The sequence below is a fragment of the Nerophis ophidion genome, linkage group LG26 (genome assembly GCF_033978795.1).
Source record: "Nerophis ophidion isolate RoL-2023_Sa linkage group LG26, RoL_Noph_v1.0, whole genome shotgun sequence".
Classification (NCBI taxonomy): domain Eukaryota; kingdom Metazoa; phylum Chordata; class Actinopteri; order Syngnathiformes; family Syngnathidae; genus Nerophis; species Nerophis ophidion.
In genome coordinates, this window is record NC_084636.1 from 26,821,890 (window position 1) to 26,839,782 (window position 17,893).

The window sequence follows — 17,893 nt, forward strand, 5'->3', positions numbered from 1 at the left end:
ACTGATTTGCAGGTGTGTAATTTGTTGTGATTTTATGCACTGTCTTAGTTTTGTTGTTTGAACAAGGTGATGTTCATGCACGGTTCATTTTGTGCACCAGTAAAAGGAACATGGTAACACTTTGGTATGGGGAACATATTCACCATTAATAAGTTGCTTATTAACATGCAATTTAGTAACATATTGGCTCTTAACTAGTCCATTAAGTACTAATTAATGCCTTAACCTTAACCCTCTGACCCTAACCCTAACCAAATAACTCTAAATTAAGTCTTTTTTACTTAGTATATGTTCCATCCATCCATCCATCCATTTTCTACCGCTTATTCCCTTTTGGGGTCGCGGGGGGCGCTGGCGCCTATCTCAGCTACAATCGGGAAGAAGGCGGGGTACACCCTGGACAAGTCGCCACCTCATCGCAGGGCCAACACAGATAGATGGACAACATTCACACTCACATTCACACACTAGGGCCAATTTAGTGTTGCCAATCAACCTATCCCCAGGTGCATGTCTTTGGAAGTGGGAGGAAGCCGGAGTACCCGGAGGGAACCCACGCATTCACGGGGAGAACATGCAAACTCCACACAGAAAGATCCCGAGCCTGGATTTGAACCCAGGACTGTAGGACCTTCGTATTGTGAGGCAGACGCACTAACCCCTCTGCCACCGTGAAGCCCTAGTATATGTTCCCTAGTGTCCAAATAAATCTAAATGAAGTCTATGTTACTTAGAATATATTCCCCTATAATAAAGTGTTACCAAAAACAAACAACTTTGTCTTAAATTTGAAAAAAACACATTTTATTTTTCACTAAAGAAGGGTTCGGTGAATGCGCATATGAAACTGGCGGGGTTCGGTACCTCCAACAAGGTTAAGAACCACTGTCCTAAAAGGAAAATCCAATTTAAAGGCCGACTGAAATGAGATGTTCTTACTTAAATGGGGATAGCAGGTCCATTCTATGTGTCATACTTGATCATTTCGCAATATTGCCATATTTTTGCTGAAAGGATTTAGTAGAGAACAACCACAATAAAGTTCGCAACTTTTGGTCGCTAATAAAAAAAAAAGCCTTGCCTTTACCGGAAGTAGCAGACGATGTGCACGTGATGTCATGGGTTGTAGAGCTCCACACATCCTCACATTGTTTACAGTCATAGCTACCAGCAGTTAGAGTGATTCGGACCGAGAAAGCGACAATTTCCCCATTAATTTGAGTGAGGATGAAAGATTCGTGGATGAGGATATTGAGAGTGAAGGACTAGAAAAAGAAAAAGAAAAAAAAAAGGCGAGGGCAGTGAGAGCGATTCAGATGTTATTAGACACATTTACCAGGATAATTCTGGAAAATCCCTTATCTGCCTATTGTGTTACTAGTGTTGTAGTGAGATTATAGAGTACCTGAAAGTCGGAAAGGTGTGGCCACGGGTGTGGTGACCGCCAGTGTCTCCGGTGGGAGGAGGTAATAGTCCGCAGATGCTGCAGGAGGACGCAAGCTCCGCTCATAACTACATTGAGAGCCAACTTATTACCACCATTTTCTCACCGAAACCTGCCGTTTGACCATGTTCGCTTGACCGCTCTGATCCATAGTAAAGCTTCACCTTCGGGAATTTTAAACAAGGAAACACCGGCTGTGTTTATGTGGCTAAAGGCTAAAAGCTTCTCACCTCCATCTTTCTACTTTGACTTCTCCATTATTAATTGAACAATTTGAACAAAGATTCAGCAACACAGATGTCCAGAATACTGTGTAATTATGCGACTAAAGCAGACTACTTATAGCTTGGATCGGGCTGGAAAATAACGTCCGCTCCAACCAGAGACGTCAAACGCACGCGTCATCATACGAGTCATTTCGCGGGAAATTTAAAATTGCAATTTAGTAAACTAAAATGGCCGTATTGGCATGTGTTGCAATGTTAATATTTCATCATTGATATATAATCGCGACTCTGCATATGGAAAGGTGATAATGCTAAAACATTTGTTTGGTGCTGTTCCAATGGGATTTATGAAGACGACTGCCTGAAGAAAGCATGTGCATTTCCAAAGCCATTGATGATATTGGGTTACATGTCAGGTAATGTAACTGGAGACATGGCTCTCATTCCATCGTCCATAAACACTACATTGACATTTTGGACACTTTTTTTTTTTATTACATCCATCGAAAGGTTGTTTGGAGATAATGACATCATTTTTCAACATGATAATTTATCTTGCTGTAAAACAAAACGGGGGCTTCACGGTGGCAGAGGGGTTAGTGCGTCTGCCTCACAATACAAAGGTCCTGCAGTCCTGGGTTCAAATCCAGGCTCGGGATCTTTCTGTGTGGAGTTTGCATGTTCTCCCCGTGAATGCGTGGGTTCCCTCCGGGTACTCCGGCTTCCTCCCACTTCCAAAGACATGCACCTGGGAATAGGTTGATTGGCAACACTAAATTGCCCCTAGTGTGTGAATGTTGTCTGTCTATCTGTGTTGGCCCTGCGATGAGGTGGCGACTTGTCCAGGGTGTACCCTGCCTTCCGCCCGATTGTAGCTGAGATAGGCGCCAGCGCCCCCCGCTCCCCCAAAAGGGAATAAGCGGTAGAAAATGGATGGATGGATGGAAAACAAAAACGGGACAAACATTTTTTGAACATACATAAGGTCAATGTAATGGTCTGCAAATAGTCCTTAATTTAAAGGTGGAAATTGAACAAAATGATCCATGACAAGATTTAAACCTGCAAAAGCTGATCTGACAACAGCAATTAGAGAAAGTTGGAACAAAATGGATGAAAAGTACTGCTGGCCACTCGATAAGTCCATGCTGTTATAAAAGCCAGAGGTGGTGCAACAAAGTGCTCATCGTGTGTTGTAGGGTTTTTTTGTGGTTCCAATTTTTTTTTCCTCAGAATTCAGTGGTTACCATATTTTTACACTCTGCTTGATCTAAAATAAAACTGTTACTGATTACCACCATTTATTTTCTTGATTTCTTTAGCTGTTTCAAATGACTTTAGCTTTGTGTCAAGTGTTAGAATAATTATGTATATATTATCACACAACTCTTATACTTAAGGGCTGTTGCTGTAGTTATTATCAATTGTGCTGAAGTTGTACTTTTTCTATCTGTGCAAAGCAAGTCGTCTCGTATCAGTGTTTTCATACACTGAACCGGACTGCTGACTGCCAAGGAAATATCGAGTGCCGTGACCCAGACAGAGCAGAGACAGGGCGATATCACAAGTGTTAACACATTTGCTTTTCATTAATAGTCATATATTGTGTCTAACTGGAAGTTTTGAGATTCCCCCCTTCCCTTAGCGACAGCTTCAGCGATGTAATCAGGGACCTCCAAAATAAATAGAAGAAGCACGTGGGCTGGACTTTAGAGTGTAGTTTGGATCTGTAACTAGAGTTTAGCCCAAATTTAACTCTGCCTCTGCATGATTCCTTGCTTTTTATCTGTTTAATAGAGGTCATCGGTGTTTGAACCTGACAGTTATCTGCTTTTCGTTCGACAAAATTAAAATACTGAACCTTCAAATCTGGTGATTTGATCATTTTGCCAGGGGTTGTAAAAACCTAATATCTCTAAATCTTGAAGACAGAAAAAAATAGCAGACTCAAGCTTTTATTTATTACTTCTTTTTCCATTTTTTTAAGGAAATTTTTCAAATAAATGAAAATTAATTTCTGAAATTAAACAAATCAGTGCATGAGCAAGCTACACAAAAACAAACAAACATCTATTATGATCTGAGCTTTATTTCAGAAGACAAACTTGGTTGATCATTTTATTTTCCAACAGTTTTAGTTCTAACTTACAAAAACAATGGCCACAACTACTTCATATGCTATGTACGTGACAATAGTAACATTTACATACAGAGCTTATAAGTTTTGCCAGCTTTCTGTGTAGAAATAAGAAAGTCATTGTATTTTGTCAAATGGCAAAGGAGGTTATGCTTTTAAAGACAGCATGTGTGCTAGAAGCGAGGTCACGGTTTACTGGCTAAGGCACATTTTTGGGGGGCGGAAAGAAATGAAAATTAGGTTGGTTTATGTTCAAGTCGAAAAGGGTCACAAAATACTTTGATTCTAGCCTCCAGACTTGGCTTATTATGTATCAATGCAACTTTAAAAAAGATGCAGATACAATGATTGTAGTTAAGCAAAAAAAAAAATAAAAAAAATACAAAGATTATACAAATTTGGAAGAAGAAAAAAAAAACACATAAGAAAAAGGCAGGAAAAAAAACATGCACCTTTTGTAACATTCAAAATCATTCAAGAAGTGCGCACACTATTTGTATAAAAAACAGAAACTGACTCTTTCAAAAGTTTTTGCCAGGTAAAATCTCAAGACTTTACAAGCAGAATGTGCTGTGCGTCTGTGTATTAACACGCTAAACCTGTAAATCATTATTATTTTTTTTTTTACATAAAGCCTCATCAAGCTTTGCGACTATTATTATTTTTGTAACAGGAAATAAAATATCAACATCCGAGCATCATCATGCAAGTGATTAAGCTTTTCTCTGTAAATTTGGACAATTCTGGTGAGTAAATACCTATCACAAAGACACTGGTTAACACAAACATAAAATAAGCACATGTAACATTTAATTTCTAGATAATATATAACTTTTCTTTGTATACATGGAAGACGATAACATTTTTCAAAAGGAACTTTAAAGCGGTCGACAGAGTGGTTTCAAAAATAGTACATATGAAAGCACATATAGGATTTGATAGTATCAAGACATAAATGCCCAATTCTGTGCATTATGTCCTTGCCAGGTCCTCAATAAAGTTTATTTGTAAGAGTCAAATCTAACTTAAGATTTCAAAAAGGAGATGACATTTTAGCTTGCATCCATGTTTTTTTTTGGTATAGACATTTGATTTCTAGCTCAGTGAGATTTTAAGAAATGTACACAAGTTTCTTTAAGTGCAAAGAGAGAAGGCTAACATACGAGGAGGAACAAAAAAAAAAAAAGGCGTGTCTGTGTGTCGAAAAACACAGAACTCCAAAGTCACTGTCTTGCTGTTTCCAGCTTACGCAAACACTTGCCTATTTCCCAACGCAGGCTGCTGGGAGGGCTGCTGCGCCTGCTGCTGCTGCGACTGCGCCTGCAGCTGCTGCACCTGCTCTGGAATGTGTGTGTGGTGGGCCGAGGGCAGTGCGTGGTGGGCGGCACCCAGGGGGGTGGGGCTAGTGGTGACGTCAGACCAGTCCGAGTTGGAGTGCGGCGAGGACGACGACCAAGGGTCGGGAGATTCTGGCGATGGGGTGAGATAGGGGTGCTCGCTGGGAGGGTGCGCAGAGTGGCCAGGGGTGGTGCCCTCAGAGCCAGCTGGGGTGAAGCTGTGCTGGGAGGGAGGGGTGGGGTACTTATCCACCGGGCTCTGCATGGGCGGATATGATTGCAGCTGTCGAGGCTGGCCCTCCAGTGCCCCGTGGGTGACAGTGTGGGGGTGCTGCATAGAGTGGGCGAGACCGTGCGCCATGCTCATCTGCTCGGGCATCTGGTACAGCATACCCTGGCTGCAGTGGAGGTGGCCCGGCCCCTGCTGGGAGTGACCCGCGTTGGGGTTCTGCGGCTGCGCCTGGCTAACTTGCACGCGGCCCTGCTGCGACTTCTTCAGCATGGCCGGGCCCCCCCCAGGCGCCATCATCTGGAAGGTGACAATAGGGGGAAGCTGCTCCCTGCTCATGGTGACGTTCATGGGGGTCAGCATGGGCCCCGGGCCGTGGTGCTGGGCCATGCCGCGGTGGGGACCCCCCATCTGGTGCTGCACGAGGCTGAACATGTGGCCGTTGTAGCTGTGCTTGGTCATGCCCACCCAGGCTTGCTGCTGCTGGCCCAGCATGTGGCTGACGGGGGGCAACATGGGCCGGGCGCTGGGGCTGCTCAGGAGGGGAGGCGAGTTGGCGTTGGTGGTGGTTGTGGCGGAAGATACGTCGCCCGTGTACGAGTGCGGGGATTCCAGGGAGTCAACAGGTGACATGGTGACGGAGCTTTCTGGAAGTGCCGCCTTCACCCCGCTATTTGCTGCCCCGGCACCTGCAGCCGGCCCCTCCCCTCCGGCAGGCTTCTTTCGTCGCTTCGCCTTCATGTCTTTCGGCTCCTTGGTTCCCCCACCGACACCTCCCATCTTTGCGGCGCCCCTGCGGCTCTTTTTCCCCTGCGGCCCAGGACGCATGCCGATGAAGCCTCCGTTGGCTCCGCACATCACCGAGGAGTTTCCCCCCATGTGATTGGGCCCGTTGTGGGGGCTGTGAACCAAATTGTACTGGTCCAGTAGGCGGACGATGTCGTGATGCATTCTTTCTTGAGCGGTGTCTCTGGGAAGCCGATCCAGGTGATCGGTGATGTCGCGATTGGAGTAGTGGTCAAGGAGCACCTGAGCCGCTTCAAAGCTGCCTTCTCTGGCTGCCAGAAACAGTGGGGTCTCCTCCTAAATGAACAAGTCCATGTCAATGGGGTATTTGTCTAATGAAACAGTACATTTAGCAAATATAGAAAATAATCCAGCTAAAATAGATAGGACTGTCTTCAATAGGCAAAGATTCAATCCAATCAATTCAATCGTCGGACATTAAAGCGACCCCCTTAAAGCTCCCCCCCTAATCATGTCTTCTTGAAACATTATAAAACGATTCCTTGGGTGGAGAAAATCTTTTACTTTTTATATTTCGTCAAGTCTGATGTCCCCTTGATACTATGCCAGGGGTAAAGTTAAAGTACCAATGACTGTCACACATACTAGATCACCCCCTGGGAGGTGAGGGGAGCAGTGAGCGGCAGCGGTGCTGTGCCCGGGAATCATTTATGGTGATTTAACCCCCAATTACAAACCTTAATGCTGAGTGCCAAGCAGGAAGGTAATTGGTCCCATTCGTGTAGTCTTTAGTATGACTCGGGCGGGATTTGAACTCACTGGGGTGAAGCTGAGCTGGGAGGGAGGGGTGGGGTACCTATCTAAAATAGATTTTAAATAGATTCGGGCGGGTGGCGGTTGAACCAATTCGGAAATATATATACATAGTTAAATGTTATGTTGAAGAGGTTCATTTAGCCTACTGACGTGTATTTTTAAATGGTTGATTTATATAGGCTAGTAAGGTAAAGTGTTGTACCTGACATTACTTGATGGTACAGTCTAGTGGTTAGGATTCGGCGCTCTCACCGCCGCGGCCCGGGTTCGATTCTCGGTCAGGGAACTCACTTTTTTACCATGAATTGATTAACGTGGGGCTTCACGGTGGAAGACGGGTTAGTGCGTCGGCCTCACAATACGAAGTTCCTGCAGTCCTGGGTTCAAATCCAGGCTTGGGATCTTTCTGTGTGGAGTTTGCATGTTCTCCCCGTGAATGCGTGGGTTCCCTCCGGGTACTCCGGCTTCCTCCCACTTCCAAAGACATGCACCTGGGGATAGGTTGATTGGCAACACTAAATTGGCCCTAGTGTGTGAATGTTGTCTGTCTATCTGTGTTGGCCCTGCGATGAGGTGGCGACTTGTCCAGGGTGTACCCTGCCTTCCGCCCGATTGTAGCTGAGATAGGCGCCAGCGCCCCCCGCGACCCCGAAAGGGAATAAGCGGTAGAAAATGGATGGATGGATGGATGGATGATTAACGTGGACCCCGACTTAAACAAGTTCCATCTATCCATCCATCTTCTTCCGCTTATCCGAGGTTGGGTCGCGGGGGTAGCAGCCTAAGCAGGGAAGCCCAGACTTCCCTCTTCCCAGCCACTTCGTCTAGCTCTTCCCGAGGGATCCCGAGGCGTTCCCAGGCCAGCCAGGAGACATAGTCTTCCCAAGGTGTCCTGGGTCTTCCCCGTGGCCTCCTACCGGTTGGACGTGCCCTAAACACCTCCCTCAGAAGGCGTTCGGGTGGCATCCTGACCAGATGCCCGAACTACCTCATCTGGCTCCTCTCGATGTGAAGGAGCAGCGGCTTTACTTTGAGCTCCTCCCGGATGACAGAGCTTCTCACCCTATCTCTAAGGGAGAGCCCCGCCACCCGGCGGAAGAAACTCATTTCGGCCGCTTGTACCCGTGATCTTATCCTTTCGGTCATGACCTAAAGCTCATGACCATAGGTGAGGATGGGAACGTAGATCGACCGGTAAATTGAGAGCTTTGCCTTCCGGCTCAGCTCCTTCTTCACCACAACGGATCGGTACAACGTCCGCATTACTGAAGACGCCGCACCGATCCGCCTGTCGATCTCACGATCCACTCTTCCCCCACTCGTGAACAAGACTCCTAGGTACTTGAACTCCTCCACTTGGGGCAGGGTCTCCACCCTTTTCCGGGTGAGAACCATGGACTCGGATTTGTAGGTGCTGATTCTCATTCACACTCGGCTGCGAACCGATCCAGTGAGAGCTGAAGCTTAAACAAGTTGAAAAACTTATTCGGGTGTTACCATTTAGTGGTCAATTGTACGAAATATGTACTGAACTGTGCAATCTACTAATAAAAGTATCAATCCAAACAATCCATATAACACGTCACAGACGACGTCACGCTAACATCACGTGACACCTCTGATGAAGGCTGCAGAAGCAAGGTAGCCCAAACTTGTCAGGTACAACACTTTACCTTACTAGCCTATAGAAATCAACCATTTATGAATAATTAAATGTTGTTACCCACATACGAAAAACGAGCAGCAGTCTTTGAAACAGTATGTGGGGATACTTTTATTTTGAAGTGTCTCGTTTGGTCTGTGGACGGATGTATGAGTACACATTTTTTGATGCATGAGAAGGGAGAAAGAGAGCAACTGATTGTAACGAAGACCAAAAAGTGTCACAAGGACTTTAAGCGTTTGGGCTCTAAGAGCCAGAAGATCACAATTTCCTCCTAAAAGAAGCATGCAGGCCAACGAGGTATTTGTTTGTCATTTGTTGGTATTTTACTTGGTAAAATGTTTGATCCACATGCTGTGCATGTTATTATTTTTAGGTTTGTAACGTGCTTTATTTATTACAGTTTTCACGGTGAATTTGAAGGGAAAGGAAGCCTTCAAATAAATCAATTCAAGAAAGCCCTTGTGTCTGTGCTATTTGGAGGGAGGTACACTTTCTAACCTCACTAATGCCTTGCATCGTCTATATCGGATATATAACAACGGGCGGGTGGCGGGCGGTTGTGGCTTGGATAAAATGTTGGTTCGGGTGGATGACGGCTTTAGTAATGCGGTTGCGGATGATATAATTGCCTATCCGCGCATCTCTACCACCCATCTATTTTCTACCGCTTGTCCCTTTTGGTGTCACGGGGGGTGCTGGAGCCTATCTCAGCTGCATTTGGGCGGAAGGCGGAATACACCCTGGACAAGTCGCCACCGCATCACAGGGCCAACACAGATAATCAGACAACATTCACACTCACATTTACACACTACGGACAATTTAGTGTTGCCAATCAACCTATACCCAGGTGCATGTCTTTGGAGGTGGGAGGAAGCCGGAGTACCCGGAGGGAACCCACACAATCACGGGGAGAACATGCAAACTCCACACAGAAAGATCCTGAGCCCGAGCTTGAACTCAGGACTACTCAGGACCTTCGTATTGTGAGGCACATGCACTAACCCATGTACCACCGTGCTCCCCACTTATAGTTTAATGATATTAAAATGGTTTAATATGCTTAACTTTAGCATAATACTTTAAAAAAATGGATTGTTCATTGTGTAGCTCAAGGTGATATTTATATGGTGCTGGGATACCCATGATTTCAGCCTTTAGAAGCTCCTCTTGGACCACCATTTTTGGTATTTGCCAAATCCTGGTTTCAGTGATTTTCAAAATAAAATACCATAAAAAATGTCTTTATCACTGCTGTACAGTTGTTTGATGACTCTTCTTCATTGATCACCATTATCATCATAACTCCTCCTCTGATATTTTTACTAGGCGGTGTCTTGCTACTGATGTGCATTTGAGTGACAGGAAGAAACGCTCCAACTCTCTTGGAAAGAAGTCATTTGGTATCAGATGCTGTTTTGCATGTATAATTCATTAAGATGCAATGTCTTTTTCAGAGTTTTTTGTAGTTTCTCAAAGAATCAAATGGTCTTTTGTTTTGACGTGCACTAAACAGTGGAAGTGAATAGTTTATGGGCGCAGATGAAGAAAACACCAAATTGTATTTGAACAAACCTTATTGTCTTGCATGTCACGGTTGGCTCCATTCTTCAAGAGCACAAGTGTAGCTTCTACGTTGTTGACTGCGGCGGCCCAGTGAAGAGCGGACTTGCCTGACATAACAGGATGTTGAAAACAGTTCAATGCCTGATAAACAAACGAGGAAAAAAAAAAAAAAAAAAAGGCTTGACTTGTGTGATACTGACCGTGGTCATCAACAGCATTGATGTCAGCATGGCAGTGGATCAACTCTTCCACCAAACCCTCCACAGCCAACCTGGCTGCCAGCACAAGAGGAGTTGTGCCATCATTCATTCGGGCGTCGAGATCTGTTGCACGATTGCGAATTAGAATCTACGACAAAAAGAGAGAAGTTATTGAGATGATTAAACACTTAGTGTACAGTTAGACTTTAAATGAAAAGAAAAGTCGTGCCACCTGAAAAACTCCCTGTGCATCCGCTGCCACGGCAGCGTGTAGGGGGGTTCTGCCCATGTTGTCATGGGCGTTGGGATCAGCACCTGCATCCAGCAGCCTCTTGGCAGCGTCGGCCCTGGCATAGCGTGCGGCCAGGTGGAGCGCCGTTTCTCCCGTGCGATCAGTCTGGGCCATGAGTGAAGCGCCCTGAGAGATCAGGTCGGAGATGACACTCGGCCCTTGTTCGTCCTCTCCACTGTCATCCTCCTTGTCTAAATGCATCGTGCAGTCGGGGCCTCCGCCGTTGCGCAGAGAAGCCAGCATCAGCGGCGTGAAACCATCTGAGAGAGGAGCAATGTTTGCAGTGAAAAGGTTTTGCTGAATATTGCTGGGTCGCATATCACGTCATATCTGTACTTATTCTTCGCGGCCTAATTCACACAATGGTCAAGTGAGAGTGAGTGTAGCGTTTGAGCAGAAAATGCTGTATTGCTGTTCTGTTCTGGGGTGTTCCAACCGTTCAAATAGAGAGATAAGAAATAGTCCCGAAATAAGTGGCTCATACAGGTAATAAAGTCAGGGGAAAAAACGGAAGTGCGTCGAAGGAAATTCTTAAAAATATAATTTTCATCAACTTGTGGAATACAATTAGACCATGCTTGTGTCTGCAGCGATCATTTTGTAAAACGTTTGTTTGAACATTTGATTTGTTGAAGAAACTTTCCGTGATGCAATCAAGTTTAATTTTGTACTAAAATATAGTGTTGAGACCAGAACTAAACGTAAAAAAGATCGCATTAGTTTGTGTTCTTTTGTGGTTGCTGTGCCTAAACATAACTGCGAAGAACTGGCTTTGCAAATAAACTAACGTTAAGTTACATCTGAGTAATAAATATTGTTGTTTCCAACAGAACAGAAATAAAAAGCTTAGTTGTTGTGCAGGAAAGCAGTTCTATATCTGACATAAATGACCACATTATAACGTCTTTGTGACATTTGTTAGCATCAAGAAAATATCCCTAATAGTATTATCTAGATGAATATATCTCTCGTAGGCTCAACAGCATATACTGAACCTTGATATCACCAGCAAACATTGCTGTACAGCAGGGACATTGATAGCTAAATGAGACAAAATATTAATTTCACATCATAAAAACAACTGCAGACATAAATTGTATATGAAACTAATAGTTGTAGCAGGAAATCAACTGCAAACAAACTTCTCTCTTTTCTAATTAGTGTCATGAATCAGAGCAGCACGGCACTCATTATGTCAATTAAATATGTTACTTAATGATTAATGAATAAACCCATCGTTGGCTTTCACTGATTATTGCTTAATTTGTGGACCCCTGTAATGCAAAGACATGATGTGCCTCCGTTAATTTCTTCTCTAAATGTGTGTGTGTCCAAGGAAGTGAGGTTTTAGCAAGCAGTAACGTATTGGTAATGATGAATGGTTTAAAGCTTTCAAAAGTGATTTTCCTAAGAGTGTATGAATCCATTTCATCTTTTTTTAATGTTTAATGATCGCTTATATATTTGCCTCGAAACCTTTCAAAATGCATCCAAATTTGTACAGATGCAGGTAAATAAACAGTAGCCTAACGGGACTCTAGACCATCGACTGAAACCTGGAAGTGCCTCACGTTCACGTGATTGCAACCCAGCAATTGCTAGCTGTAAGACTTGAAGCATTTCTTACCAGGTCCTTTGACGTTGACATCCAGACAGCCTGCATCCACGTCTGCCTGTGGTGGAGTTAGAATGACGTCAGCCGCCTTGCGATGTTGCAGGGTCCACTCCCTTTGATCAACCCCATCCGAAGAATTAGAGAGCAAGGGCTTGTCTTCATTCTACGAAAAGACAACAATAAAACATATTTATCTTCACCAATCCCAACTATTCTGACTTTTCACTTCATGTTTTTCTTAACTCTCTTACCCTTGGAATCTTTGCTGGAACCTCATCATCCATCCACCTTGGACCCTGACATCCATCAATGGCTCCATCTTGGCCCTTGAAGTTTCTGGTGTGAAGAAAAACTCATATTAACTTCATTCATTTTTATTTATACCCAATGGGTCAGATTTTTTTTCTCCAAGGTAACCCAATATGGATAAACAATACCCGAGAAAAGGCAAATTTCAACAAACACACCAACAACCATTACAGTACAGCAGTGTTTCCAAGGAACATTTTTGTTCATTGAAAAATGCAGAGGCACACCACCAGCTGAAAGCATTAAAAATGTAAACTGGGTAGTTGATATTGACAGTAAAAAGTAATTGTTGCAATACCATAACCAACCATGCATCACTATAGCTCTTGTCTCAAAGTAAGTGTCACGACCTGTCACATCACGCTGGGACTTAGTGACGTGTAACATCAGCGACTCCACGCTCAGTCTGAGTCTCACATGCACTTTAGCTAGAGCTGGGCTTTTTTTTAGCCTAGTAGGCTAGCAGCGGCAATTTTTCAGCTCTGACGGCAGCTCTTTGAGATCTTTCACTGGTTTGTGTTACCTCTGCTACCAGAAGATTGAATGGGCTTCCATGGCTGCATGTTCTTGTCAACAAACGCGGTAATGTTTGGATGGCAAGTTTGTCACTTCAATCATTTATTTATTGTTCAATATTCCCTTTGACCTTCATAGTTACTAGCTGTGTTAAGTTTTAAGGTGGTAAAAAAACCATTGTCTTCTATATTACAGATCCTTCAACTAAGACCTTGTTTCTTCCAAATTAGAAGACAGAGTGTGTGAGTGTGTGAGCCCGCCCCCCTTTGTGCATGGCGCAAGAGGGAGGGACAAACAGAGTGATCAGTGACACTTCCGCGTCAATCACTTGTCCATTTAGTTAGGGTTATGCAGTTTATTTCGAACATGCTACACAGATGGGAGAAAATTGTACACTAGAATGATCAAATTTGGATGGATTTATTTCGGGAGGATAATAAGATGAAAAAACGTGTCATTTTGCACATGTGCGAATAGGGATTTCCCTATTCGCACATGTGCAAAATTTTTTTTTTTTTTTTTTTTAAAAGTTGCACAGTCTATTTTTAGGTGCATTTGCGGGTACATTTGTCGTACCGTACAGCCCTGTAATTCAGTGTTAAAATTTGAGTGGATCCCAGGCCCCTCTGTATTGGAAAAGTTGGGCCCCAAGGTCAAAATGGTTAAGAACCCGTGCTAATCCAAGTTTACTTTCAATAGGAGTATCCTTTGAAAAGTTACAACAAAATGATTGCTGAAATGCGAGGATTGTAGCCTAAACAACACACAGTTACATCATGCATCAACTTACGTCATGTCAAAGTCATCTTGCCCAACAGGTTCTCTTCTTTTGTCATTTTTATTGGCCATGAAGCCATCGGGCAGCCACAGCAGACCATGTTTATGCTTCCTCTTGGCTGCGAGCATCCCCAACACCAGAATTAGCAGAACGACAACAACCGCAACTCCAACCATGTACATGGGAAACAATTTGTTTGGAGTCCCCGTCAAGTCACCTGTGGATTACAGAGAACAGTTTGAGTAAAATGATTCGTCATGCCCTCCACCCCTCACACACCAAACAACAGTAAATAATTATTTCCAATGAGATCTTGGTACAAACACTGCTGTACATACTGTTAACAGACACGAGAGGATAAGGTAGGTCAGCCTTGATGTGTGCCGCTGCAATGAAGGAAGCAGCTTCGTTGGTATTGGAGAAACAGTCTTCGGATTTTTGGGAACATTCCCGGTTGTCAATTTGCAGGTGTACCACAGAACTGGTATACAAAAAGGGTAAGTGAATAAAGACTTACAATGAACAAAAATGCAAAATAGGAGAATGAGGACTATCCCTTACCCGATAACCTCTCTCTCCATCTCACGCCTGCCTCTACTCCTTTGGAGGCGCTGCCCGTGTTCATCCTCCAGCCCGTAGAAGGGGTACACCATCGGCTCATTATTTTCATCAAGCTTTACCTTCAGGTTGGTGTGTAGCAGAGCTCCCAGGGACCTCAGAAAACCACCCAGGTCTTCAATGAGCTCCTTAGGTTGCAGTCGAACCACGATGACAAGAGTGCCATCGATCACTTTGGCCGGAGTATCACTGGCACAGTCCAGGCCATCCCAGCCACAGGCCTCTGTGTTGCAGCTCCTGTCGCAGACGAGGTTGCCGTAGTGGTCTGCGCAGTACTTGTCATACCTGAGAGGCCAGAGTAAAAAGGTGGTTGGTTGGGTGCCACGGTTTGTGCATCAATTGAGTGGAAGGAGTACATACTTGCAGGCGCTCTGTGTGGTGTCCTGGCACTCAAAGCTGTCAAAAAGGCAGCCGGGGTTGTCGCACTCCTTGTCGCAACGTCCGTTTTTAAAGTAATCCCAGCAAGGAACGCTGGCGGTGCAGTTCTCCCAAGGCTTCTTCCAGTTCAGTGAGCAGTCTCCTCCATCCCATTGACATTCGTGGTTGTTACACTGAGTGTCACACACTTTATCCCCCGACTGGTGCTCACACTGTAGATAAGGGCAGGAAGGTGTGCGTGGTACAGCCACTTTGTTCTCACAGTATTGTCCGGAGAAATGCGTGGGGCAGCGGCAAGGGTTAGAAGGGTCGTTAATGCAGGTTCCGCCGTTTTGGCAGGGAATCGAGCACGTCTGCTTGTTCTCGCAGTGTGGCCCGCTAAAGCCTGGCTGGCACTGGCAGTAGAGCTGGCCGACTGGTGGCTCCACGCAGTTGCCGCCGTTCTGGCATTGTAGCTTGGCACAGCTATAACCTTCTAGTTCGCCACAGTTGAAGCCAGTGAAGCCCTAAAAAAAAAAAAATCCAGGTGTGACACATTCATAAGGTGACAATAAATCTTTGCAGGGGAAAAAGGGGTTCCAAAATTTGCTAAAGATGTACAGCTTGTCTACTATACCTCTGCCATGGTTTGACCCTCTGGAGCAAGCATGAGAATTTAAAAAGGGTAAGAGGTTAGTTAAGAGGAAAACAAGCATTTAGTAAGTATAAATCTCGGAGGCAAGTCACTGTGACGTACAGTAAGTAGGGGGATTGATTGGTCAATTCAATAATATGTACAAGTAATCATTCGCTATCAAATCTTAAGGCAGCTAAAGAAAAATGGAATGTGCTACTTGGCGACAACCAGCAAAGGTTCTCTTGTAAATGCTAAAACTCCTATAGTCGCCGGGTACGTGGTCTAAAATTGTGAATAACTGACAGGGTCTTTAATTAACGCACGCTGGCAATATCAGCTGTAATTTATAACTATAAATGATGTATCTATATATCTCAAGTGCTAAAAATGTAAGTTGCGCAACTCTATTGTTAGTGTGAAATTAATGCTGTAATGTTATTTACAAATAAATCTCATTACTCATATTAATGCTGAACGAGCAGTTTTCTCTTTACTGTTTTATAACATTGGTTCTGTAGCTGCTGTGTCGTGCAATGCAATTTGTCATGCCACAAATCATTTTTGAAGTTAGATAATTAAAGGCCTACTGAAATTAGATTTTCTTATCTAAACGGGGATAGCAGGTCCATTCTATGTGTCATACTTGATCATTTCGCAATATTGCCATATTTTTGTTGAAAGGATTTAGTAGAGAACATCGACGATAAAGTTCGCAACTTTTGGTCGCTAATAAAAAAGCCTTGCCTTTACCGGAAGTAGCAGACGATGACGTCCCCGTTGTGAGGGCTCCTCACATCCTCACATTGTTTATAATGGGAGCCTCCAGCAGCAAGAGCTATTCGGGCCAAGAAAACGACAATTTCCCCATTAATTTGAGCAAGGATAAAAGATTCGTGGCTGAGGATATTAAAAGCGAAGGACTAGAAAAAAAAAATTTAATAAATAAAGTTTAAAAAAAAAGGCAATTCCATTGGGAGCGATTCAGATGTTTTTAGACACATTTACTAGGATAAATCTGTAAAATCCCTTATCTTTCTATTGTGTTGCTAGTGTTTCAGTGAGTTAAATAGTACCTGATAGTCAGAGGGGTGTGTCCACGGGTGTGTTGACGCCAGTGTCTGAGGGAAATCACGGCAGCTGCATGGACGGCGCAAGCTCCGCTGATCTCCGGTAAGTGGCGACTTTTTACCACAATTTTCTCACCGAAACCTGCCGGTTGACAAGTGGTCGGAAACCATGTTCGCTTGACCGCTCTGATCCATAGTAAAGCTTCACCTCCGGGAATTTTAAACAAGGAAACACCGTGTGTTTGTGTGGCTGAAGGCTAAAAGCTTCCCACCTCCATCTTTCTACTTTGAATTATCCAATATAAATTGAACAAATTGCACAAGATTCAGCAACACAGATGTCCAGAATACTGTGTAATCGCGCGATGAAAAGAGACGACTTTTAGCCGCAAGTGGTGCTGCGCTAATATGTCCCCTTCAATTCCGCGACGTTTTCAACAAGAAACTCCGCGGGAAATTTAAAATTGTAATTTAGTAAACTAAACCGGCCGTATTGGCATGTGTTGTAATGTTAATATTTCATCATTGATATATAAACTATCAGACTGCGTGGTCGGTAGTAGTGGGTTTCAGTAGGTCTTTAAGTTATGTGCTCCTATGTAGTTGCTACACCGTCCCCTTCAACGTTGTATTGATCCTGTTACAGGTATTTGGCTAGAGTTAGCACGCTAGCTAGCAAAGTTCAATATCTCTGAATCATTTTGACATGTTCAAAATTGTCTACAAGAATGAGCAATCTTCAGGCATTTATTTGTGTTACTGGTTATTAAACCAAGTCAAAAATACAACTTAGGTGGCTTTCGTAAAGAAGTGTCATCGGAAAACTTACAGGAGGACAAGAGCAGGTGTAGCCATGGACTGAGCTCATGTTCATGGAGCAGACGGCAGTGTTATGGCACGGCTTGGACAGACACAGATCCACCATGGACTCACAATGACGACCTAAGGAAAGAAGAGGACTCGATAAATTGGAGGAGAATCAAAGCAACTTCCGGCAAACACAAAAAAAAAATGGACATACGTACGGAAGTATTATTGTATAATAAGTATTATTACATACTGTAAGTATTATTATAGCAAAATTATTTGCAATCATATTAACATTTTTGCACATGCAATCCAATTTGTGAGCGCATAATACGTGTGCAGGCACATTCAGAAGTGCGTGCATGTAATACAATCGGCGTGTGCGTATTTGATGTTTGCCAACATTTAACCCACAAAGAAAGACACTACACAATTTAAACCAATCAGAAACAACATACAGCTGAGGTAGTGAAAGACCCGCTTTACAATGTTTCTGGTTGGTTCATATCGTGTAGTGTCTTCCGTGGT

General features: G+C 43.9%; 1 protein-coding gene across 1 annotated transcript in view; it reads right to left on the bottom strand.

Moving 5' to 3' along the window:
- Positions 1-3,742: 3,742 nt before the first annotated feature.
- Positions 3,743-17,893, bottom strand: part of notch2 (notch receptor 2) — a 90,052-nt gene continuing 75,901 nt past the window's right edge. The window contains exons 25-35 of the mRNA XM_061888495.1: positions 17,388-17,500; positions 14,858-15,381; positions 14,441-14,782; positions 14,218-14,360; positions 13,892-14,096; positions 12,528-12,612; positions 12,289-12,439; positions 10,602-10,921; positions 10,370-10,517; positions 10,179-10,276; positions 3,743-6,457 (exon numbers count right to left, since the gene is read on the bottom strand). Coding sequence (XP_061744479.1) covers positions 5,054-6,457; positions 10,179-10,276; positions 10,370-10,517; positions 10,602-10,921; positions 12,289-12,439; positions 12,528-12,612; positions 13,892-14,096; positions 14,218-14,360; positions 14,441-14,782; positions 14,858-15,381; positions 17,388-17,500 — 3,533 coding nt within the window. The 3' untranslated portion in view covers positions 3,743-5,053. The remainder of the gene's footprint in view (positions 6,458-10,178; positions 10,277-10,369; positions 10,518-10,601; positions 10,922-12,288; positions 12,440-12,527; positions 12,613-13,891; positions 14,097-14,217; positions 14,361-14,440; positions 14,783-14,857; positions 15,382-17,387; positions 17,501-17,893) is intronic.